The sequence below is a fragment of the Schistocerca cancellata genome, chromosome 3 (assembly GCF_023864275.1).
Source record: "Schistocerca cancellata isolate TAMUIC-IGC-003103 chromosome 3, iqSchCanc2.1, whole genome shotgun sequence".
Taxonomy (NCBI): Eukaryota; Metazoa; Arthropoda; class Insecta; order Orthoptera; family Acrididae; genus Schistocerca; species Schistocerca cancellata.
In genome coordinates this window covers 436,272,001-436,298,365 of record NC_064628.1, presented here as the reverse complement: position 1 = coordinate 436,298,365, position 26,365 = coordinate 436,272,001, and the positions used below count along the sequence as shown (strand labels likewise).

Sequence of the window (26,365 nt, the reverse complement as noted above, 5' to 3'; positions counted from 1 at the left end):
CAATAATTACTGCCCACATTGGACCTCTATGAGCAGCTTCATTTTCATTATACCCACCCGATACTTCCTGGCATGATTTTTATTTAAAGCCTCAGACAAATCTGTATCCATTTGACTCATTGTGCAATGTAACTGAGCCAACCTAATTCTTAAAAAAGAATACCAATAATGCACTACAAAAGTCAGAGGATGGAAAATCTAGGTTGGAATATCAACAGTACTATGAAAAAGACATATTGCTACCTACCTTAAAAATGACACGATGAGTTGCAGACGATACAATGAAAAGACTGTTGCACATCGAGCTTTCGGCCAAAGCCTTCTTCAGAAAAGAACACACACATTCACACAAGAAAGCACACCCATGCACACATGACCACTATTTCTGACCATTCTGGCCAGAATGCAGTGATGTCGTGCCGAACACTAGCAGCAATTCGGAGTAGGGTGGGGAAGGGGGAGGGATAGCAGGGGATGGGTGGGTGGAAAGGAGTCAGCAGTGCCTGGTGGATCACCAGGGACTAGGTGGTAACTGGGCAAGGCTGTCGGGTGCAGTGTTGGGATTCTATGGAAAAGGGGAGGGGGGGGGGATAAAGGAGAGCAACAGTGAAGGGGAAAAGAAAAGACCAGTGGGTGTGTTGGCGGAGAGCAGAGGACAATGAGGGTTGAGTGGATGTAAATTGGGAGAAGGGGGTAGAACTTAAAGGTCAGAAACGTCGGATGGAGAGTGTGGGGACAGTAGGTAATTGGAGGTTGAGGCTGGGATGATTTCAGAAGAGGAGAATGTGTTTTAAGGATAACACCCACCTGCACAGTTCAGAAAAGCTGGTGGTGGAGGGAAGGGTCCAGATGGCCCAAGTTGTGAAGCAGTCATTGGAATCAAGCTTGTTACCTTCAGCTGTATGTTGTGCCACAGGCTGGTCCACTTTGCCGTTGGCCACAGTTTGGTGGTACCATTCATCCTGGTAGAAGTTGGTTAGAAGTTGTACCAGTATAAAAAGCTGTGCAATGATGGCAGCAGAGGCGGCATTGACATAGCTGCTTTCACAGGTGACCAGGCCTCTGATGGGGTAGGATAAGCCTCTGACAGGATTTTGAATAGAAAGCACTGGGTGGGTGAATTGGGCAGGTCGTGAAGCTGGGTCTTCCACAGAGATATGGTCCCTGTGACAAGAGGTTGGTGTTGGGAGTGACATACAGATGGACAGGGATGCTGTGGAGGTTGGGTGGCAATGGGACACCACTTGAGGAGTGGGATGGATCTTCGATAGGAAGTCCCTCATTTCAAGGCATGATAATAGATAATTAAAGCCATGATGAAGGATGTGGTTCAGTTATTCCAGTCCGGTGTGGTATTGGGTACTGAAAGGGCTGAAATGACCTTCACAGCTGCTAGTTTCACTGTTGCCTTGTGCAGTAAGATTATTGTGTACCTTTAGGTGTTGGTATATTCCTGACATTCTCACAATTGTTTGTACCTTGTTTTGGTTCCTTTTCATCTTCAAGAGATTGTAGAGAAATCGCATAAAATAATGCATGCACAGAGAAATATGGAAATTGTGGGAAAACAAAAGGAAGAAGGGTGATTGAGTGGGCTATTAAAGGCAGTTGTTAGACGGACAGAGTGAAGTCAAGATACAAAGGAATATATCAATAACACACAAATGTAGGAAAATTAATGCATTTAGTTGATGGGAATAAAAACAGTTCCCCCTATATTTAATACAATTTTATCTTAAGCATAACACTGAGGTAATAAGAACAAAGTATCCTCTACTGACTTACATCAATGAAATAGATACAAATTATCCTCCAAAACCGAAGTAAATTTTTAATCCATTTTTCACATATATTTACACTCATTTTAAGTAGTTACACACTTTGTTACTTTTTCAGTCTTAATGTTGAAAAGGGAAGTATCCACTCACTGTGAATTTAGCAAATGGTATGGACCTTCTTGTCGTATTGATACAACATAGTGTTCTTCCCTCTGGAAGGCTGATAATGAAGATACTAAGAGTGTCACTGTACTGACAATGAGTGATACCTTCGCAAACACCACCATGAGTGCAACACCTGTGAGGATGCTGCCAGCCATTGGTAGCAGGGCACCTAAGCGTGCTGCGACAGCAATTAGCAGTGGGAAGAGGAGTTGAATGCGGTGGCCCAGACGTGGCTGAGCTTGAGTGTTACCTATGTAAGAAACACAGTTTGGTTACTTAATTAACAGACAGTATTGAGAAAGGTGGCACAAGAGCTGACAGTGTGTAAAAAAGATGATATTCATTTTTCAATAACAAAAACCTGTTAATGCCGTAATGTGAAGATGTTCTCTTTGTGATTGCGTTTTGTCAGTACAACAAAGTATTTGAAAGATATAAACTCCTAAGTGTGATTTTCTTAGCATTTCTTTCTTGTCTTAAGGGCACACATATTCTCCAATCTTTTTTAATTAACTGATTGAGAACTTACACTCATGAATAATGCAGTTACAGATAGCTGCAGTACTGGGTAAGTGGCAAAAAAGGGAGGGGGGGAGGGAGGGACAGTCAGCATTATGACAGTCGCCTTCAGGTCTAGTATAGTGGCTCTTGCAATGTCAGTTAAATGTATGACATAAAAATGAAATATCAATACATTTGATTAAATCTAGATGTGTTAAAAGGCACTGGCCTTTTCATGTGTCACTGTGTCCAAGGTGTACTGCAAGTTCTAAATTAAGGAAAAATCACTACTTCCAGAGTCAGCATATTGACGACATACATCATAATAGCAGATATAAGGGCTGCCAGGCAGCAAACCAACAAGGGAACTGCCATAATATTCCAGAACAACCATGTCACTATAGGATACAAATGCCATCAATTTACGTGTACCTCTGATTGCTACACACACAATGAACAGTAGTAGTACTGATGGAGGAAAAATGCCTTTGTACACTGAAAAATGGAAAATGTCTGGTCCAATTAACTGTGGTACATGCCAGTTTCAGGTTAGGAGCACAACATACAAAGCAGTTCATGCAGCTGGCCAACGGAGTATAATTCGGAAGGTGAAGGCATTTTCATGTGAGCATTCTATGAAAGAGATGAAAAGGGGTGATGGTGTGGTTGCAGTCTGAAGCCTGATATGATGCAGCTCTCAGCTCTATAATTAGCACTGTGTAAGCCTCTTCATCTACCCATATTTAAAACAACCTACATCCACTTGAACCGGCTTACTTTACCCAAGCCTTGGTCTTCCTCTACAATTTTTACCCTTTCAAACTTCCCTCAATTTGTGGACTTCGTTGATACCTGAGGATGTGTCCTATCAACTAATCCCTTCTTTTATTCAAGTTGTGCCCTAAATTTCTTATCTCCTAAATCTGATTTAGCATCCCTTAATTAATTATCGGATCTACCCATCTTGTCTTATTTTATTGTATCACTGCATTTCAAAAGCTGCTATTCTCTTCTTGTCCATATTTCTTTACTGCACAAGGCTACATTCCAAGTAGATATTATCAGAAAGAGGTTCATAGGATGTAATTTTATATTAGATATTAAAATATTTTTCTTTTTCAGAAACACTTTTCTTGTTATTGCCCGTCTGTGTTTTATATCCTCTTGGCTCTGACTATTCACTGTGTCACTTTGTTGCCCTATTGTGACTGTTGGCATGTCTGTTAAATGTATTGTGTAAAAACTCATTTACTAGTTTTAGAGTCTCTCTTCTTACTATAATTCTCACAGCATCACATGATTTAATTAACAGTACTCTATTACCCTTTGTTACTATTGCTGTTACTCATTTCATTACCTCTTCTCAAATCACCGTCCATTCCACTCAACTGATCTTCCTAGTCATTTGATGAATTACAATATCATCAGCAAACTTCAGAGTTTTAATTTTTTTTCCAGTGTTCCAAGCTTTCCTTTACATGGGGCATAGTATGCTACAACCCTATCACACTCCCTTCTTAACTACTGCTTCCCTTTCATGGCCATTAACTCTAGTAACTGCAGTCTGTTTTCTGTGCAAGTTGTTAACAATCTTTCACTCTCTGTAATTTCTCACCTACCTTCAGAATTTCAAGTAGGTTATTCCACTCAACATTGTAAAAAGCTTTTTTTTTAATCTACAAATGCTAGAACTGTAGGTCTGCTTTTCTTCAGTCTATCTTCTAATGTAAGTTACAGGGTCATTTTTGCCTGTTATGTATCTGTGGGAACCAAACTGATATTACCTGAGGGGAGCTTCTACCAATCTTTCTTTCTGTAAATGATTTGTGTTAATATTTTATGACCAAGACATGTTAAAGAGAGGGTTCAGTAATATTCACACCAGTCAGCACTTTCCTTCTTTGGAGCAAAAATATTACATTCTTCTTGAATGTCTGAGGGTGTTTAGTAAGTCTCATGTACCTTGCATACCAGTTGCATAGTAAGTAGAAGTTTTGGTACACCAGTTGGAATAGTTTTGTCATTTCTGACAGAATGTCATCTTCTCCAGTGTCTTGTATCAAGTATGCATTTCAGCGTTCTGTTGGATTACTCCCACCTCATCTTCATCTTCTTTCTCTTCTCTTTCCACAATATTATCATCAGTTATATTTCCTTTGTATGGCCCTCCCATATTCTTTTCACCCTTCCCTTCTTTGCTTAGTAGCAGCTTGCCATCTGAACTTGTAATATTCATATATAGCTGCTTCCTAAGGTTTTCCTTAATTATACTTTATGTGGCATCTATCTTTCCCATGGTCATGCATGTTTGTACAGCTTTGTGTTTCTCCTCTAACTATTTGTGCTTTGTCACTTTACACCTCCTTTTGAATGTACTTTTAGGCATTTGTATTCTCTTTTGACTGTTTTATTTGATGCATTTTTATATTTTCTTTTTTTGCCAATTAAAATAAAAAAATGATATATGTGTGTACTGGAATGAATCACAATGTATAATGTTTCCAATCTTATATCATTAATTTATTCACATCACACAATGAGCCATTAGTGCTCAACATCAAAGTATACAAATCACTCAAATATTATTCATGTTAATAATACTATTAACTGGGTTATTGCTAATTTATTGAGTTGCCAAGTTCTTCATTAGGTCCAGAAAATGTCTTCCTACATAGAAATACACTCCTGGAAACTGAAATAAGAACACCGTGAATTCATTGTCCCAGGAAGGGGAAACTGTATTGACACATTCCTGGGTTCAGATACATCACATGATCACACTGACAGAACCACAGGCACATAGACACAGGCAACAGAGCATGCACAATGTCGGACTAGTACAGTGTATATCCACCTTTCGCAGCAATGCAGGCTGCTATTCTCCCATGGAGACGATCGTAGAGATGCTGGATGTAGTCCTGTGGAACGGCTTGCCATGCCATTTCCACCTGGCGCCCCAGTTGGACCAGCGTTCGTGCTGGACGTGCAGACCGCGTGAGACGACGCTTCATCCAGTCCCAAACATGCTCAATGGGGGACAGATCCGGAGATCTTGCTGGCCAGGGTAGTTGACTTACACCTTCTAGAGCACGTTGGGTGGCACGGGATACATGCGGACGTGCATTGTCCTGTTGGAACAGCAAGTTCCCTTGCCGGTCTAGGAATGGTAGAACGATGGGTTCGATGACGGTTTGGATGTACTGTGCACTATTCAGTGTCCCCTCGACGATCACCAGTGGTGTACGGCCAGTGTAGGAGATCGCTCCCCACACCATGATGCCGGGTGTTGGCCCTGTGTGCCTCGGTCGTATGCAGTCCTGATTGTGGCGCTCACCTGCACGGCGCCAAACACGCATACGACCATCATTGGCACCAAGGCAGAAGCGACTCTCATCGCTGAAGACGACACGTCTCCATTCGTCCCTCCATTCACGCCTGTCGCGACACCACTGGAGGCGGGCTGCACGATGTTGGGGCGTGAGCGGAAGACGGCCTAACGGTGTGTGGGACCGTAGCCCAGCTTCATGGAGACGGTTGCGAATGGTCCTCGCCGATACCCCAGGAGCAACAGTGTCCCTAATTTGCTGGGAAGTGGCGGTGCGGTCCCCTACGGCACTGCGTAGGATCCTACGGTCTTGGCGTGCATCCGTGCGTCGCTGCGGTCCGGTCCCAGGTCGACGGGCACGTGCACCTTCCGCCGACCACTGGCGACAACATCGATGTACTGTGGAGACCTCACGCCCCACGTGTTGAGCAATTCGGCGGTACGTCCACCCGGCCTCCCGCATGCCCACTATACGCCCTCGCTCAAAGTCCGTCAACTGCACATACGGTTCACGTCCACGCTGTCGTGGCATGCTACCAGTGTTAAAGACTGCGATGGAGCTCCGTATGCCACGGCAAACTGGCTGACACTGACGGCGGCGGTGCACAAATGCTGCGCAGCTAGCGCCATTCGACGACCAACACCGCGGTTCCTGGTGTGTCCGCTGTGCCGTGCGTGTGATCATTGCTTGTACAGCCCTCTCGCAGTGTCCGGAGCAAGTATGGTGGGTCTGACACACCGGTGTCAATGTGTTCTTTTTTCCATTTCCAGGAGTGTAGAAAGAAAAGTATGGTATACTTCTTGCAAATGTCATGTAAACATTTTAATGATACTATGCCAGTAAGTTGCTGCAAATGTGTCCACTTGATACTGTGCTGGTCAAGCATCTATCCTTGTATTTTTAGCACTTTTCTACATTGTTTTAAGTGATGGTTCAGTTTCCATAATATTCTAAAGTGAGGCTCAGAAAACACAGCAAATTAATGCATAGCAACTCTAAATGTGTGCTGCTTACAGAAAATCAGCATGTTATATTTGCACAAGCCATCACATTACATATTTTTGCGAGTTGTCCAATGCTCCATTTGAAACTCTCAATAACTAGTGGTTATTTCAATTTATCCAGGTCCTATCTTCTTCATTTCCTACCTTACTATAATTTCTTCAGCTTTAGTGTGTGGGAAATTAAAAATTAGAATCCATGCTTCTACTAAAAAGAGATCTTTGGTGCCATTGCTAGTGGGACTTTTTGTAGCTGGTTTGCAAATTTATATTGTGTAACAGTTCATATTGCATTTGCTATTGAAAGTAAAACTTTCTCTTTAATTTGAAACTTTACCCACTCTTATCGTGGGACAAAAGAAAACAACATATAAGCTGTAGTTCATAACCAATAAATTATGGCCAGACTCCATATCTACCACTGAAAAATTTTTGCAGTTTAAAATCTGGTTTAGTAATCTCTGTCATATCATTATAAAATCTATCTGGAACTTTCTGGTGTCTCTAGGTCTCTTCCACACATACAGTTTTGTATGTTAACATGTGTTTCTTGAAACACATGTTAACAATGATTGAATTGTGCTCTGTGCAAAATTCTACCAGACAACTTCCTTTCTAATTTTTTCCCTAATTCCATGTTCTGCTACTATTTTTCCTTTTCCACTATTGAATTCCAGCCTCCCATAACAATTTAATTTTTGTCTGCCTTAATCATCTGAATTATTTCTTGTGTCTCATCCTATGTTCTTTCATCTGTGGAACCAGCAGACACACAAATGTTCACTACTGTGGTGGGAGTTGGTGTTGTGTCTGTCTTGACTACAGTAATGTCTTCATTATGCTATTTGTAGTAGCCCAACTGCATTCTTGATTTTAATACTGGTTCTACTCATGTGTTAACCTTGTTTGATCTTGAGTTGATAACCCTGTACTCAACTGACCAGAAGTCCTGCTCTTTCTGCCACAGTACATTACTAGTCCCCACTATACCTGGTCTCCAGGCAGTGAGTACAGACAGCAAGTGTGCTTAACAGCACAGCTCGCAGCATCTGAAGAGGATGACCAGGTGTTTTGTTGGAATTTCGTGCAAAAGAAAGGAATTGAAAACTTGGCTGAATGTCCATAAGTACACCACTAATCAATTTAACCTGAGAAGCCCCTCCAGATTTGTTTTATCAGCTAACATCATCATCATGATGCCCAGATGGAAGACTGTCGTACCTTGGGAATATTTGATCCAAAAGCATGCCATCACAATTAATCTCAACAAATATAGCAACTTTAGCTTCCTCTTGATTTCAGATGTCCACAGTACCAACATAGCATGGCCATGTTGGCTAATGCTACTCTGCAACTACTGAAGAGGTTGCTACTCCCTCCCCCTCATCCACCCTCTCATTTTGATTTACTTTCTAAATGATTTCTCTACATTTTTTGGAATTGCTCAAATCTCTCTCTCGCTCTCTCTCTCTCTCTCTCTCTCTCTCTCTCTCTCTCTCTCTCACACACACACACACACACACACACACACACACATGCACGCATACTGGCTGAACTTCACATAAAATTGTGATGGTGGATTAAAAGAATAATTTAACATTAAAGTAACAGTTGTACACTTTGAAGCTTGAAATGCAGCTAGAAAAAATATTTTATAGAATGGTTGTTTCACAAGCATTCAGATATGTTTTCCACACATCCCTATGATTATCCTAACATACAGTTACTTGCTACACCAGAAGGAAAAACAATATTCAGCACTTTTCAATAGTTTCTGTACCAGCAGTAATGGAAAGATGTGCTAGAGAGCACAAAGTGCTGCAAACTCCAGGTGGGTAAACATAGAATGTGCAAGAAGCTAACCCCCCTTGTACCATTTGAAATTATTTACATAAATCTCTTAAATCAGAATGGTTGAAAGAGAATTTCAACCCTGCTGCTTCCAAATACAAGTGTAGTGTTTTTAACTTGGGTGCCACATGACTTGCTCAGGAGAGTGAACTGTAACTGATTTGTGTGGAAAGTGAAAGAGCATTATCTCCTAACATACTCTCGCACACAAGCCTCATGTACATGCCAAGGGTTATGCTACTTGCTGGGTAGTTCCATCACTTTAATGTGTTGGCTGCCACAAGGCTACCATTGGTCACAGCAGAGCCTCATGTCTAATGCTAGCCTGGCTTGGCCCAGTGTTGAAGCATCCATCACTATCCATGTGGTATTCAATTTGTTAACAATGTTTTCCACTTCATCTTGGTACACATATCATGGAAATAAAACACAGAAACTGGGTGGAGAACTACTGTGCTGCAATGTGTCAAGAGTCATGGAAACTAAACTATCTGGCAAATTAAAACTGTGTGCCGGACTGGGATTTCAACCCAGGACCTTTGACTTTTGCGAGCAAGTCCTCTGATAACTGAGCTACTCTACTAAGATTCACAACCCATCCTTACAGCGTTACTTTTGCCAGTATCTCATTTTTTAGTCACAGAAATGTAGTTTTATGCAATATTTTTCATTCAAAAATCATCATTGGCATTCTTGAACAGCAGCCCTTGTTCAAATACTCATGATGTAGACAACTAATTTACCCCAACCCAGAATGGTGATTCCTATCACTCTGCTTTGTGTATTTCTCTGTGCAAGTGGCTGACATGACAGGAATTAAAGCAATAGTTGTACGCTCCTGAAATACCATCTAGCAAAAATGCTACTTTAAAAAGTGCATGGTTTATTAAATTATGATATTAAACTGCATTTTAGTAGCTACATCTTCATCCACATGACTACTCTGCAATTCACAACTAAGTGCCTAACAGAGCTGCATATTTAAAGAAGTTTTGGACGTGCAATTAAAAAAAGCTCTCAGAATGGAAACTAAATTTACTATGAATGTTCTTCTGTACAATCTAGATACTTTAAATAGGGAGCAGCCAATGAAATGTAATCTTAGTGATTTTTAAAATTTGTGGATATTTCCAATTTTCTGCCCTATGTCTACATCCTTAGTCTGTGAACCACTCTGATGTGCATGGCAGAGGGTACTTCCCATTGTATTTGTTGTTAGGGCTTCTTCCCATTCCATTTCTTTATGAAGTGTGAGAAGAATGTCTGCTTCAACGCCCCTATGTGTGCTGTAATTAATCTGTTGTCCTCATGATCCCTATGAGAGTGATACATAAGGGGTTGAAGTACATTCATAGAATTATCTTAAAATTTAAAACTGGTTCTTGAAACTTCGTAAGTGGGCTGTCTCGGGATAGTCTGCATCATTTTCAGGTGTCTGCCACTTGAGTTTCGTCAACATCTTTGTGGCACTCCCATGGGTCAAACTAACCTGTGACCATTCATGTTGCCCTTCAGTGTGTACATTCGATATCCCCTGTAACTCCTGTCTCTTTAAGAGTCCCACATACTTGAGCAGTATTCTAGGACAGCCCATCAGATGATTTGTAACTAATCTCCTTTGTAGACTAATTGCATTTCCCTAGATTTAGATTACCAATATGGCGGCAAGTGTACACGTATCTTTAAGCCGCTCTACAGTTTTTGAGGACTTAATTTCAATCAAGTGTATTGTTTGTGACGAAACAGTGCTAAATGGAATTAGAATATGCGTGTTTAAACATAAATGGTGCCATTCACACTGCTATGCTCAAGAAGATTTACAAATACAGTGTAAATGTGACATAGAGTGTATCGGCCGCGAGATCGCTAGTGACAAGTGCTACGCGGGAATAGAAGATAGCGTGCATGACGAACTTCAAACAGAACTTGACATTATAAAAAAATATATAAAAACAATGGAAAATTTGGTACTAACCATACGGGAACTGTCTGAATCATCAAGGCAATTAATGAGATTAATGCTAGCCAAAAAATTCGTAGGTCTGCCCAACCAAATGTACAAAGTGTAAACAGTACGACTGTAACTAGAAGTATGAACGAACTGATCACTCAAAAAGACGCAATTGAATTAAACACAACAAAAGAAAGTGTTAATAGTGCATCTATGGATAAAAATATGAACAAACTATCCACACAAAAATATACAAGTGGATTAAATGGAGAAAAACACAAGGTAAATATTCGTAAAGAAAAAAAAAGTAAACAACCACGTTATGCATAAGCAAGGATACAAGCAACAGACATATATTTTTGCAAATAGTCATGGGAGAGGAGTGACGGAAATTATGAGAAGAAATCACCCAGACCTTAATGTAACAGGCATCATCAAACCAGGCGCGCCATTACGCGAAATTCTGAAAAACGGTGACAACATATTAACGACGGGTAACAGCTGCATCATAATAGGAGGCGCAAATGATGTTTACTGTAATGAAACTTGGCGTGCAACGAGAATCCTAAAGGAAACAATCAAAAGGATGCCTCGAGTGCATTTCTACATTGTTAGTATCCCCAGGAGACACGATGTGATGGAAAACTCGTGCGTAAACATCGAGATTGTTAGAGCAAACAGGCTGTTTGAGAAAATATGTAGAGGTTTCCAGAATACGACTTTCGTAGAGATAAACAGTGTTCACAGAGAGCACTTCACAAGATGTGGTCTCCACATGAACGTAAAAGGGAAAAAGATTATTAGCACCGAAATACTTAAATTTATTAATGAGTCATCTGTAATGGAAGTGTCTCCAATCCCAATTCCGCCAAAACAAGAGTTGTCTGTAACAGTGGAACCATCATTATCTGCAGTAGAGCTACAACAAACACCAGTAGCAGCAGCAAAGGCTCAGATATTCTCAGCAGCAGTGTCAGATAAGCCAATAGCAGCAGAATCACCACAATCATCAGCAGAGCTGTCGTCATCAGCAACAGCATCCAGAACAGCAGACCCCATAATACTACCTCAAGGCAATGAAAATGCATGTGAGGAAAACATACAAAGGTCATTAGCCACAGCAGCTAACAAAGAAGGGCAGTCACCAAGTCGGGGAGCACAGGAGCCACCAGCAACAGCAACCACACAGAAGAGGTACCTGAGGCCTGGGAGAGCAACAGCAGAAGCAGCTTCCAATCAAGACAGGTGCCTGAGAACTAGGAGACCTGCTACACTAAGTGAGGATTTTTTATGGTACCGAGTAAGCAGAAAGAGAACATGGAAAAAGATGTAAGTAAAACTGTCCATCTTAAATACCAGTGTGACAATAGTGAGAGGAATATAAACACCGGACAAAGATACAGTCCAGGTTTAATGACACAAACTGAAAAAAATCACTGCATAGTACCGGAAGCAAAGGGAGCAAGTGAAGTGCTTAGTATATTACAGGAAGGGGAACTATTACATTTAAAGCCAACTGTTAGAATACTTCACCAAAATGTTCAATACATAAACAATAAAACAGAGGAACTAGAGGTAATATTACAGGAGTATAGGCCAAACATTCTAGTAGTTACAGAACATGGGCTAAAAGAAAATCGCATAGGAATGTACAACATGAAGAATTATGTGAAAGTAGCCAGTTTTTGCAGAACTTCCTATAAAGGTGGTGGGGTTGCCATTTTTTCTAACTATAAATCAACTAAAGCCATAAATATAACAAAATATGCTATAGAATTGAGTTTTGAAGCTACAGCACTGGAAACTAAAATTGCTGGGAATTTATGTTGTGTATTAGGTTTGTATCGATCACTAAATGGTATAATTAAAACCTTCTTTGAACAGCTGGAAGATATAATCCAACACCTCTCAAAAACATATGCTTATTTGATCATTATAGGAGATCTGAACATAGACACGAGTAAAAATACAGACAATACTAAGACCCTACTGGACTTATTGTGCATATACAATCTAAAAATAAAAATAGATAAACCAACCAGAGGAACAAAGCATAGTGAAACTATTATTGATCATGTAATAACAAATATTCCTACATGCTATTGTGACACACAGGTAATAGTAGTATTTGGAATGGCTGTATAGTGTGTACTGATAAATGTGTGAACAAAATAAGTTACTTTGATCGTTTAACGAGCTTAAGTTAAACATATTATGGTGTGTATATGTGGATTAGTAATTGTTCTCGGTGAGTAACTAAAAATACGGCGATCTGTTGAAAGAACAGGGACATATTGTGCTTTGAAACTAACTAGTGCACAATGACCGCGACCAGTTCGGAAAATTTGAATTCTATTTACGAAATAAGTGAGGAAGCGTGGAATAAACCATGTTCCTGTAACAAAACAGCAAGAAAAGGCGTGTGTTGTGTAAAGTGTAACAGGAAATTCCATTACACGTGTGTAAATTCAACGAATAGAGTGAAAAGCTGGAAATGCAGTGATTGTTTTCGTACTGACGGTGACGATATGGACGAAATCAAAACAGACCCGTTAAAAACGTGTGTGTGCGAAAAGTTACAGAATGAACTCAGAATAGTAAGAAAGGAACTTAAGTATTCGAAAACAATTATATATTTGCTAACAAACGAACTACAGAAGCGAGAATCAGGCAAGATAGAAATGTGCAAAATCTACAGATTTGATGCACCCAACATAAATCACGATTCACAACACAGTGTGCATACCACAACACAGAACACAGTTCAAAAAGGAAATCAATCTATGGGTGCAGCAATGAAAATGCAAACCTTTGCTCTTGAGAGTCAGTCAGTGAATAGGAGACCCAAAATATTCGTTGCCTCAGATAGCCATGGCAGAGACTGTGCAAGAAACATTTTAAACTTAGCTTCAAATAAATATGATGTTGAAGGGAAGGTGATACCAGGTGCCCCCACTAGTGTAATACTAAAAAAATGCAATGACCTCCATAAGTTGACAAGTGAAGATTTTGCAGTTATCTGGGCAGGGGCTAACGATGTAGCAAAGAATGAAACCAAGTTGGCAATTCGTTCACTACATAAAGCCTTGTCAGCATTACAAAATACAAATACAAAAGTGATTGTAGTTGGTGTACCACATAGACATGACCTGCCTGAATGGTCTTGTGTAAACCAAGAAATTCAATATGCAAACTAAAAAAAAAAAAAAAAAAAAAATATTCCTAGTAACAAGGAGCTTTATACAGAACATGGACAACACCTTAATGCAACTGGTAAAGAACTAATTGCCACAAGGATTTATGAATCAGTGGAAACAAACAGGAAAGTGTACAAAACAGCAATAGAACTTAAATGGAAGGATACTGAAGTCTCAGATAAAGAATCAGTGAGAATTGTTATTGACACAACTCAAGCACAAATAACAACAGAATCCTTAAAAGTGAACTCTGTTTGTGGGGAGAGGACAATTACTCAAGCAATAAACTTACCCAAGAGGACAGTGCAAAAGTTTGAAGAAGCAGCAAATAAGGTGGCAGGAAAGAAGGCACCATATAAGAAGAGAGATCTACTTGCAAAAAGAAGAACAGCAAATCAAGCTCAAGGGATGAGAATACCAACACGTGGAGTACGGCAGTCAACCCGAAAAAAGAAACCACAACCGAGGGAACAGGATTTTTGGTGGGATCAGCAGTGGTTTCACAGACAAAAGCAGTTAACACAGTGAGTCATGAAGTGGATGAACAGGTATGTGACTATCATAACACACATGATCACAGTGCATCAAGATTAAAGACATTAACGGAACCTACAACTTCAAATATAAAGTCAAATTGCTGTCAGAGGAATACAGACAAACTACTTACTTTTCTACAAGTTAACATACGTTGTATTAGAGATAAAATTTTAGAATTAGAACATTTATGTAACACTGAGCATGTAGATATTATATGTGTATCTGAGCACTGGTTAACACAAGAACAAGTAAATATGTTCATTCCCCAAGGGTATGTTGTGGGAGACATGATATGTAGAAAACAGAGAAAGAATGGTGGGGTGGGAATTTTTGTCAAAGAAGGAATAATGTTTTCCAGAATTGATGTATCTACATACTCCTCAGAGCTAGATGGGGAGTTTAGTTGTGTAAAACTAATGAATGAAAATATAGTGGTAGTTAGTCTATATAGGTCACCAGATGGTGATGTAAATTTGTTTATTGAAAAATGTGAATTAATAATTAAAAAAATATTGAAGAGTAAAACGAGAATTGCTATATGTGGTGATTTCAACATAGAAATGGTAAACACACAGAGACCAGTTGCTAGGACATTTTTGAATATGCTAAGATCATTAGATCTCTATTGTGCAAATAACTGTGCCACACGTAAGAATGCCTGTATAGACAATATTATTGTGAATTTCCATAGGGAGGATTTTACAGTTAGACTTGCAGGAAGTGGACTTGCAGATCATGAGCCACTACTCATTACCCTCTGTAAGAGGCAGCCAGTTAAAACTGAAGAATCTAAAGTAGTAGTGGTACGAAGACAGAAGGAAGAGTACATAAATATGTTTGTTGATAGATTAGGAAGTGCAGATTGGGACTTTATATATAATTGTCAATCTGGAAAAAGGGAAGCTGAAATTAGCTTTGGTAACTTCTTTAAAAAGTACACAGATTTATGGTATTCTTGCTCACCAGTAAAAAAAATTAGATATCCAAATGAAATGAAAAAGAAAAGTCTGAACTGGTTCACACAAGAGCTAGTAGAAATTAGAGGAAACTTGCATATGCTGTACCAGATGCATAAACAAGCCTCTGACCAAGGGGCAGAACAGAGTGTGAACATTCATAGGTCATATCTGAAATGCAAAAAATACTATAAAGCTAAACTTCTTCTGGCAAAAAAGCAAGCAGTGGAGAACTATATAGAAAGAGCTCCCAATAAATGCAAGGCAGCCTGGCAAATAATAAAACAAGAGAATACACCGAAACACATAGAAACAGCTCTGCTTGATCCTGAAGAATTAAACGAGTACTTTTTAAACTCAGTTAAAGAAATGAGTAACAGTATCAAAGCAACAAATTCATCTGCAATGAACCTTGTTGGAACACCACTGCCTGTTAACCTGGCATTTCAATGGAGGGCTGTCACACCTGCTGATGTTATAAAAGCTGTATCCAAATTTTCAGGTTCCAAAAGTATGGACTGTTATTGGTTATCAAATAACATAATTAAAAAGACAATACACTCAATCGCCAAACCATTAGCTTATATTTTTAATAAATGTGTAGAATTTGGAGTTTTTCCGGATGCACTCAAGGTATCAAAAGTCGTCCCAGTTTTTAAAAAAGGAGACAAACATCTCCCCCAAAGCTACAGACCAGTCTCCATTGTTCCAATATTCTCAAAGGTATTTGAGGCGCTGGTACACACACAAATAAGCAACTTCTTTGAAAAACACAATATCCTATGTAAGAATCAGTTTGGCTTTCGAAAAGGGAAGAACACAACAGGGGCCATCTTGGAAATCATTGACCAAACCTTAACAGCTTTTGAAAATAATAACATGGTATCACTGGTATTATGTGACCTAAGCAAAGCTTTCGATTGCATTCCTGTTGACATACTACTGAGGAAACTAGAGTTTTATGGGGTGAGAGGGAGCACTTTATCTGTGATAAATTCTTATTTAAGTAACCGAAAACAATTCGTTTCAGTCAGAAATTTAAATTCTTCCATCATGGAAATCAGCACAGGTGTACCACAAGGGTCTATCCTTGGACCCTTCTTCTTCATTGTCGCTATTAATGATTTACCTAAAAATATAGCTCACCCTGTTGTGTGTTATGCTGACGATACAACACTACTTACCACACATCAGAACATTTCAGATCTGAATAACCTAACAAAAGAAACACTAGATAAGGCCCTGGACTGGTTTGCAGCCAATAAGCTCCTATGCAACCCTGACAAAACACAACAACTTTTAATGGGAACATCAAATGAAGTAGGCAATAAGTCGGTAACACTCTTAGGTATTCACATTGACTCAAAACTATATTGGGAGGAACATGTCAATCATGTATGTGAAAAAATATCTCGGGTGGCATACTTTCTCTTGAAACTAAGGGAGGTAGTGAGCTTGGAGTACCTTAGGGTGACATACTTTGGGCTATTCCAGTCACATATTTCATATGGTTTTATTATATGGGGGCACTCCCCTCACATCAAAAACGTATTAAAATTACAAAAAAAAGTCATACGTATAATATGTAAAAGAGGTCATAGGGAGCACTGTCGTCCTCTTTTCTCCAGACTCAGAATACGTACAATTATAAATTTATACATCTATGTCTGTACTCTATATTAAAAATAATATTTCAGAATTTATTGCCAGAAAGGAAATACACGAACACAACACCAGGGCGAGCGGTAATTTAGACATACCGCGCCACAGATTAGCGAGAACAGGAAATTCCCACAAAGTTAACCCACTCAAAATGTTCAATAAACTGCCAATTCACGTTCAGTCTATGGATACAAATTCTTTTAAAATTAAGTGGTACAGCTGGCTGTCAGATCATCCATTCTATGACATTAAAGAATTCTTTGAGATGCCTGAGGAGAATATAAGCATGTAAAAGTTGTCTGTAGTTAAACATATTATTTTGTGCTGTGGTTAATCGTGTGTAATTACAAAGTTTATACTATAAACAATAAAATACCATATTATATTAGATTATAAGATAGCTTGTTGCGTTAGCTTTTAAAAGCTATCCTTTGTAATTTGGTACACTGCCATGCTTCAAATGTATTTATAATGTATTGACAGAAGTTTATTTTGTTATTCTGTATGTACTAGTACATCTTGTATGACGAAGCCAATATCATTGTAAAATGATCTATGGTGAATAAAATTCTTGAAATTCTTGAAATAAACTCCACTTTAGCAGACCATTTTGCAATCATGATAGACATAAATATAAAGACTAGTGATTCAGTGCAGAAGATATGGGAGATGAGAAGACAGAACTACCCACATAACATAAATCTGCTAAAGAAGATGGTAGAGGCAGAAAACTGGGAAACAATATATGCAGCTAAAGATGCAAACACCAAATGGAACCAGTTTTATTCTTTATTCAATTATTATTATGATGTTACATGTCCTGTTAGTAAAAGGCTTGTCAAACAGCAACAATAAAAGAAAAGCTGGGTGACTGGAGAAGTAATCCATGCCAGAAATAATCTGAGAGTGTATTATGACCTTTCCAAACAAAAAAATACTGAGGCCTACAACACACTGTATAAAATAAAAAAGAAAGAGTAATGTAGTTTTATCAGAGAAACTAAAGCATCATTCATCAGGATGTCTATAGATAAGGAAAAGAACTACTCAAAAGGTTTATGGTCGTTCATTAATGAAGAGAGAGGAAAAGTAACAAATCGGGCAGAGGACATCTGCCCACTGATGAGTGGGAAGAGCAAGGCAAACCCTCTCGAAGTAGCCAATACTTTTAACAGATATTATATTACTGTAGCAGACGAATTAATAAGTCAAAATAAAACAAATGCAGTAAGTAAATTGTTAACCCCCCCACATACAAATCATACTATGGTTTTCATACCTACAACAGATGCAGAAGTGTCAAACCTAATAAAACAACTTAAAATTAAACATTCATCTGGCTTGGATGGTGTCACATCACATCTCATAAAGGAAAGCAGGGAATGTATATTAAAACCATTGACACACATGCTGAATGCTGTGATAGAAGAAGGTATATTTCGAGATTCACTGAAAGTAAGTAAAGTGAAGCCAATATTTAAGAAAGAAAACAGGGATGAATTAGGAAATTACAGGCCAATATCATTGATCTCAACATTGCTAAAATCTATGAAATGATAATAAAGAATAGAATTGTAAGTTTTATAACAAAGTACAGTATACTGCATTCATCACAGCATGGTTTCAGAGAAGGGAAGTCAACAAAAACAGCATCAACAGATATAATTGACCACATTCTTAATTTACTTGACAGGCAACAAAAGACTTGTGGGATTTTTATGGACCTATCTAAGGCATTTGATTGTGTGAACCACTCAAAATTAATGATGAAATTATATCAGTATGGAATTAGAGGAAAATGCTATGACATACTTAAATCATACATTACAAATAGGAAACAATGCACAGAAATCAGACATACTAGTGGGGGAAATATAACAAACTACAGATCAGAATTACAAACAGTTAAAACACGGTGTGCTGCAAGGGTCTGTGCTTGGGCCAATACTATTTATACTCTACGTAAATGACTTCCCTAGCTATATAAATCAGAAACTTATAATGTATGCTGATGACACAACAATCATTTGCACAGCTGACACAAAGGAGGAGCTTGAGAAGGAAGCACTCCTGTCTATTGAAAATGCAAATAAATATTTAACACAAAACAACCTGTTTATGAATCAGTCTAAATCAATGAATGTAGTATTTCAGACCAAGCATAGTGAAAATTATAATATAAATGGAAAGACTATTAAAGAAGTAACCAGCACAAATTTTCTAGGAACTATAATAGACAAACATTTGGCATGGGGGGAGCACATAGATGCACTGTGTAAAAAGATAAACAAACAGATCTTCATCATGCATAAAACAGCTAAGACTGTGGATGATAAAGTCCTCAGATCAATGTATTATGGACTTGTCTTCCCATATTTGTCTTATTCAGTTCATATATGGGGAAATGCACAAGCTGGCTACCTAAAAAGAATATTCACAATTCAGAAAAGGGCAGTGAGATGCATTGCAAAAATACCACCAAGACAGACCTGTAGGCAAGCTTTTGTTCACTATAATATTATGACAGTATATTCACTGTACATATACCAAAGCATAATGGTGGTAAGGTCAAGTGATAAACACCTCCTAAATAAAGATGTATACAAACACGGTACAAGAGGAAATGAAAATTACTACACGATAAACAGAAATCTAAAACTGTCTATGACTGCCCCAGAAGAATCAGGCAAAAGGTTTTTTAATAAACTCCCCAAAATCATTAAAAAAGAAACAGATTTAAAATGTTTTAAAAATAATTTGAAACTATATCTCACAGAGAAATGTATATACAGTTTGAGTGAATACTAAGATGGTGTTGAAATATATCATTGTTGTTTGGATTTGTGTGTACATATAATGTGAAACATGTAAAACCTTTGTATGATTATGGACTATTTCTGTTTAATTATTTTTTCATTTATATATAATGAAATCAAGTTTGAGGTTAATAGGCTATTGTATGACACACCCAATACTCTCAGCTGGATTTTCAACTGGAGTCCATGGGCAAAGAATAAATAAATAAATAAATAGTATTTTACCAATAACCAGAGTCTGTCCCCACCTGTTTTACTTACAACTGAGCATATGTAATTGTTCCATTTCATATCCCTACAATGCGTTACATCCAGGTATTTATATGAGTTGACTAATTCCAACTGTGACATGTTGATACTGTAGTAATAGGGTGTTACTTTTTATGTTTTGTGAGGTGTATAGTTTTACATTTCTGAACATTTAAAGCAGGATGCCAGTGTTTGGACCACTTTTAAATCTCATAAAGACCTGACTGAATATTTGCACAGCTTATTTTTAGGTAGTGCTTCATTATAGATAACTGCATCATCTGCAAAAAGTATGAGGTTGCTTTTAATATTGTCTGTGAGGTCATTGATAGACAACATGAGCAAAGGGTCCCGACACATTTCCACTGGGCACATCCAAAGTTATTTCTGCATCTGTAGATGACTTCCTATTGAAGAGAACATACTGCATCCTCTCTACCAAAAAATCTTAAAGCCAGTCATAAATTTAACTTGATTCCCAATAGGACCATACTTTTGATAATGAGTGTAAATGTGGTACTGAAACATATGGTTTTCGGAAATTATGAAATACTGCATCTACTTTGCTGCCTCGAGCCATGCCATTTGGGATGTCATGTAAGAAAAGTGTGTTTTTGAAACCTATGCTGGTTGTCATGGAGGAGGTCATTCTGTCCAAGAGACCTCATTATGTTTGTGTTCAGAATATGTTCTAAGATTCAACAACAAATGGATGTCAACAAGATTGGATGGTAGTTTTTTGGATTATTTCTGATACTTTTCTTGACAGGTGTGATGTGCTTTTCTTCAGTGACAGAGCACAGTTTTTTGTTTGAAGGATATATTGTAGGTTGCAGGTAAAAGAGTAACTAACTCCTCTGCAAATTCACAATAGAATGTACTAAGAATTCCGTCTGACTGTGGAGATTCATTCAATTTCAGCTGTTTCTCAACTCCACAAACAATAATATTTATGTTACTCATCTTTCCAGTAGTGCGAGAATTAAACTGGGGCAATACCCCTGGATTTTCATTTGTAAAGCATCATTTTAAGGTAGTTATTCAAGGACTTCTCTGTCATAATAGGAATCTCCATTCTGGACTCTACACAATGATTTGAAGTCTGTGTGAGTCTAAACCAGAGGCTTCTCTGGTTCTGTGACAAGATTGGATGTAGAGTCCTTGGCCTACGCTGCACAGTTGAGACTTATGAAGTGCCCAGGATAGGTCAGGTGTGTGCTACACACTAGAACTGGCCACTCAGATAGTAGAGTACGTGTGCAATGCATATGGGTTAAAAAGGATTGGACTAAATTCCAAGAGATGTAAAAGAAAAACCAGTATAAGGTAAACCAATATTTCAATATACCACATAGTAAATCCAGAGAGTGAGAATCTCAAAATATTAGTTGTTAACTGCCATAGTACTCTCAGTAAAGTCTTAGAACTATTGTCTCTCATAGAAAGGACTTGTCCTTACAACTCACTAGCAACTGAACTGAGAGTTGGTTGGAATCCGAAGTAAAGAGTAAGGAAATTTTCGACAACACATGGGAGTATATTGGATAGATAGATCAGACTCTCCAGGAAGATAAGTGTTTATAGTGACAAGAGGAAACATTACTTCTAGGAAGGTCCAAAATGATTCCAACTAAAAACTATTATGAATAAGAGTAGCTTGTGTTGGTAGACTTATGAGGGTAGTTTGAAAAGTTCTGAGAATGGAATAGAAAGAAACGACTTACCTCAGTGGAACTTTTTTTATATTAGTGTAGTATTGTCTGATAACTGTTTGACCAGTGGCTAGATAATCTGTCAGCAGAATCTCTTTTGTATCCCAGAAAACAGATGCAATGACCTTTCCAGCAGACCATACTGCCTTTGTTTTCTTTGGTGGTGGTGAATCAATATTTTCCACTGCTTTAACTGTTGTATTGTCTTTGGGGTATAGTAGTAGACTCAAGTTCCATTTGTGGTCACAAACTGGTGAAAAAATCTTGTTGGTTGCTCTGAAAATTGGTCAAATACTACTCTGATGTGTTTCTGACTGTATGTTGAGAGTTGCAACACCCATCTGCAAATAATTTTCCCATATCTAATCCCACCACCCAAAATTTTAATATACCCATTCAGGTGACATCCCTACAGCTTCAGCAATTTCTCATGCTTTCAGTCAGTGATCCTCCATGACCATTTTATGCTCCTCTGCAATAATTTCTGGGATAGTCATACATATTGGCCAACCACTGTGTTGACTGTCATCTAAGCTGTCCTGACTAAATTTAAATTCATTTGCCTACTTTCCATCAGTTGGATATGAAGGAGCAGAGTATTCTTAAAATAGGCACAAAGTACTTAATCACTGTTCAAATCTTGATTTTTTATTTATTTATTATTTTTCTTTTCCATTTTCACAAATTGCTATATGGGAACAACAATAGAGACACATCTGCACCACAGATCTGTACACAGACCACTGACATGTTTAATCATAAAGGATGACCAGTTATTATGCTAGTGCTGAAACTTGGAGGTTCTGTGAACTTTTCAAACTACCCTTTAAAATTAATCATTGGATTTTTTTATCAGTCACCAGATTAAGAAACATTGGTCACATAGTCATTCAAAGGTAGCCTAAACTCAACAGCCTGAATATATGGTAACAGTAGGTGGTGATTTTACCCTGTTCAGTATTGACTGAGAAAATTATACATACATTACCAGTGGCAAGGACAGTTCTAGTTACAAACAGAACCAGTCTTTTTGATAGTGCCACCAGTGAGAGATGGATTAAGATTTGTGTTTGATTGAACTGTTAATGTGTCACTCTCAACTTATGTGAGGGATGAACTGAGAAAATTTAGTTCAGATTTGGCAAGTGCAGAGCAGTTGCAGTTAAAGCTGAAAGGCATTAGAAGCTACAACTTGGAGAAGTATGTTCCAAGTAGAGTAATAAAAGATGACAAACAACACACGGATTCAATGATACTATTCATATATTGTTGCAAAAATAAGAGGCTACTAGACTGTTACTGCAAAAGAGACTAGGAGGAGAGCCTTCTCGGATATGGGACAAATCAAGTTAAAAATTAACAGGCATAATCAACTACTGCTGGCTACTTCTGTAAACATTTATCTACTCTCATTGATAATTGTGGCAATTACTTTATATGTTAAGCAAAAATGAAAAAGGCTACTTTCAGGAGGGGAAGGCACCACTGTTCCTCCTGTACATTTAGCTGCTGTTATCATGTAATACTTTGAACAAACAATAGAAAATCCAGGAACAAAGCATTTTAGCTTTATAAGACCATTATTAGCTGTCTACAGACCAGAAAACTTGGGATATAACTGATACAAATATTACATTCCAGTCTCCAAGCATTCAGATATATTGTGTGGATGACAAATGAGGTATTACTCTGCTTTGTATTTAAATATGTGGAGATTTTCTGGTATCTGTTGGTAATCTGTTATAGAATTTTGCCCTAGAATATAAAAATCCATTCTGAACCCTACAGAGGGAAACTGTTTCTATTTCTAGTATTGTGGTTGTGAATTGCTGAATTCATCCTAAATTCATTCTTGGTATTAATCACAAATACCATTATGAAGTATATGTATTGGCATCTAAGGACAAGAATCCTTAGGTTCTTGAAGAGGCTGGCACCTCAGATGGAGATAGCAGATGTGCAGGATATGAATGCAGAAGGGGTAATGGCAGGTGTAGAGGCTTGTGACACATGCGCACTGGAGCCAGTGAGGCATGGCAGACAATGGAAGAATGGAGTAGAATGTGCTGGGTGGGTGACTCAGGCAGGTTTTCCAGCTTGGTCTTCCACAGAAATATGACCCCTCTGACAAGGAGTTGGGAGGTGGAGTGGCATAGGCATACACTAGGATGTAGTGTAGGTTGGGTGATCAACAGAACACCACTTTAGGAGTGGTGGGAAGTATCATGTGTATGTTCCTCATTTCTGAGCATGATGACAAAAAATCAAAGCTCTAACAAAGGATGTAGTTCAGTTGCTCCAGTTCAGGGTGACACTGAGTGATGAGGGGGGTGCTCCTTTGTAGCTGCTTCTTGCGTGTGGTGGGAGGATGAAGGGTGCACGAAGATATGGCACAAGAAATCTGTTTGTAGACCAGGTTTTTGGGGGTAATGTCTGCCTGTGAAGGCCTCTGTGAGACCTTCAACATACTGGGCAAGGGAATTTTTTGTCACTGCAGATATGCTGTCCATGAGTGGCCAGACTGTGTGGGAGCAAGTTTTTGGTGTGATAGGGTTAACAGCTGTCGAAATATAGTTGCTGTTGGTGGTTAGTGGGCTTATTATGGACAGAGATGTGGATGGAGCAATGTCCAGGAGGGTGGCACCTTGGTTCGGGAAGTGAATTGAGGAGAATATGTTGATGATTGGGTGTTTGGCCCTATGTCCAGATCATGAAGATATCATCAATGAACCAGAACCAGACAAGGGGTTTGGGGTTTTGGGAGACTAGGAAGGTTTCCTCTAGATGGCCCATAAACAGGTTGGCCTAGGAAGGTGTCATTGCTGTGCCACAGATTTGTTTATGTACCTTTCTCTAACCTTCCCCTACCTGTAAGTCAGTTTTATTTGTTTGGAATTGTGTAATACAAGTTTTTACGAAATTAAGATTTAGGCTGTGGGCTGTGAACCAGTTGTAAGCCTGTTCCATTATTCTCCTGGCCCTGCTGGTACTGATGTGTTCGGACCTTTTATCAATATCCTTGTGACATCAGCAAACATTATAGTTTTGAGGTGTCTACCAGTGTCCCCAGAAAATCATTTATACAGATCAATAATAGAACAGACCTAGTGCTGGACCTTGTTTTAACCATGCTTAATGTTTTCCATTTCTGAATTGCGTCTTATTACTGTTGTATCATTGCTAGTGTGATCTTCTGTTTTCTGCTGTTATAATAAGACTCCATCCATGTTTGAGGAATGCCATACCATTTTAGTTTTCCTAGCAGACTGTTACGTTCTACACAGTCAAGGACCTCAGCAAGATCACAGAAAATGCCAACAGCAAAATTTTTGTTGTTCAGTTCTACTAGAATTGATTTTTTGAAATTATATGTTGCATTTTCAATAAAGAAGCCCTATGGGAGGCAAACCAAGCTGTTGTTCAAAACTTATTCTAAAAAGAAGAAAAAGGGGTTCACTATTATGTTTCTCAATAATTTTTGAGAAAACAGGGAAGAGTGAGATCAGTCTGTAATTAGAGGTCAGTTGCTTATCTCTGCTTGTGATATTGTTGTTACTGCCGCATACTTCAGTCTTCAGAGAATACTACTTGACTCACCTACTGATTATGAATATAAATTAAGTGAGAACTGCCAAGTCAGTCAGTAAGATCTAATGGTTGTTATATAAATGTAACTCAAGTAAGAATAACATTATATAAATATTTTATCGAATATACATTCACTGCATTTTGTTACCTATTAGCATACAGAAATAATTTTAAAAGTGAGTATCTCACTTACATTCGCGCTCCAGGTTTTCAGCATGATGTTCACAAGCTGCATATGCCAGCAAGATAAGAAGCATAGTGCATTTAACCAAATGCATCATTGGGCATTTTTTCTGAAAGCAATACAGAGTTCAATCACTTTTATTTCAAGCAACATTTATGCATCTTTCTGTTAGATATGGTATTTCATTTCAGCAAATCAAATCTGGCAGTATTAATAGTATTTCAGAAGACCAGATCACTTACCCAAGATTAAATTACAATTGCTTTTATTTATTAGCTTTTCCTTTTGTCTCTTCCCAAACAGAAAATATTTGAAACTCTATCATAGCAGCTGAAATATTCCTACAATAATTTTAAAAAGTTATTCACATATTGTATTTTCATAGTGCACTAATTTTCTACATTTATTAGACAAAGTAATCATCTACACTATGCATGGAAATGGTGATTTCAATATCTCATCCCTGGAGAATGGTTTCATGTGAGAGAATTTCTTTACTTAAAAAAGGGGGAAAGCAGACTGGAGTCTCATGTCACATCAAGTTTAAAGTTGTACCACACTCAGCATTAGCTCAGTTAAAAAGGATTTGGTTAGCCATGGCCTTGGTGAAACCATCATGGCAGTCCTATGAAGTGGTCTGAGAAAACCACAAAAATGAAAATCAGGTTGTCAGGTCATGTTTTTGACTTCTTATCCTCCATATTTCATAAGAGCCCTAACCAGAAAGTAACTTGGATTTTCATGTAGCATGAGAAGAACTAGGGGAAATGGAACAGTCATTGCACTGATTCATATAGTACATTATTGTGATTAGAGCAGCACTGGGAGAAAGCACCATTTCTCTTTATTCACTTACAGTAGTTGTTCAGTGTGAGAACTGTAATTAAAAAT

General features: G+C 38.3%; 1 protein-coding gene across 1 annotated transcript in view; it reads right to left on the bottom strand.

The window, feature by feature from the left end:
* Nucleotides 1–1,779: 1,779 nt before the first annotated feature.
* The window catches only part of LOC126175178 (uncharacterized), a 55,322-nt gene continuing 30,736 nt past the window's right edge, over nucleotides 1,780–26,365 (bottom strand). The window contains exons 2-3 of the mRNA XM_049921769.1: nucleotides 25,484–25,583; nucleotides 1,780–2,193 (exon numbers count right to left, since the gene is read on the bottom strand). Of these exons, the coding sequence (XP_049777726.1) occupies nucleotides 1,925–2,193; nucleotides 25,484–25,583 (369 nt within the window). The 3' untranslated portion in view covers nucleotides 1,780–1,924. The remainder of the gene's footprint in view (nucleotides 2,194–25,483; nucleotides 25,584–26,365) is intronic.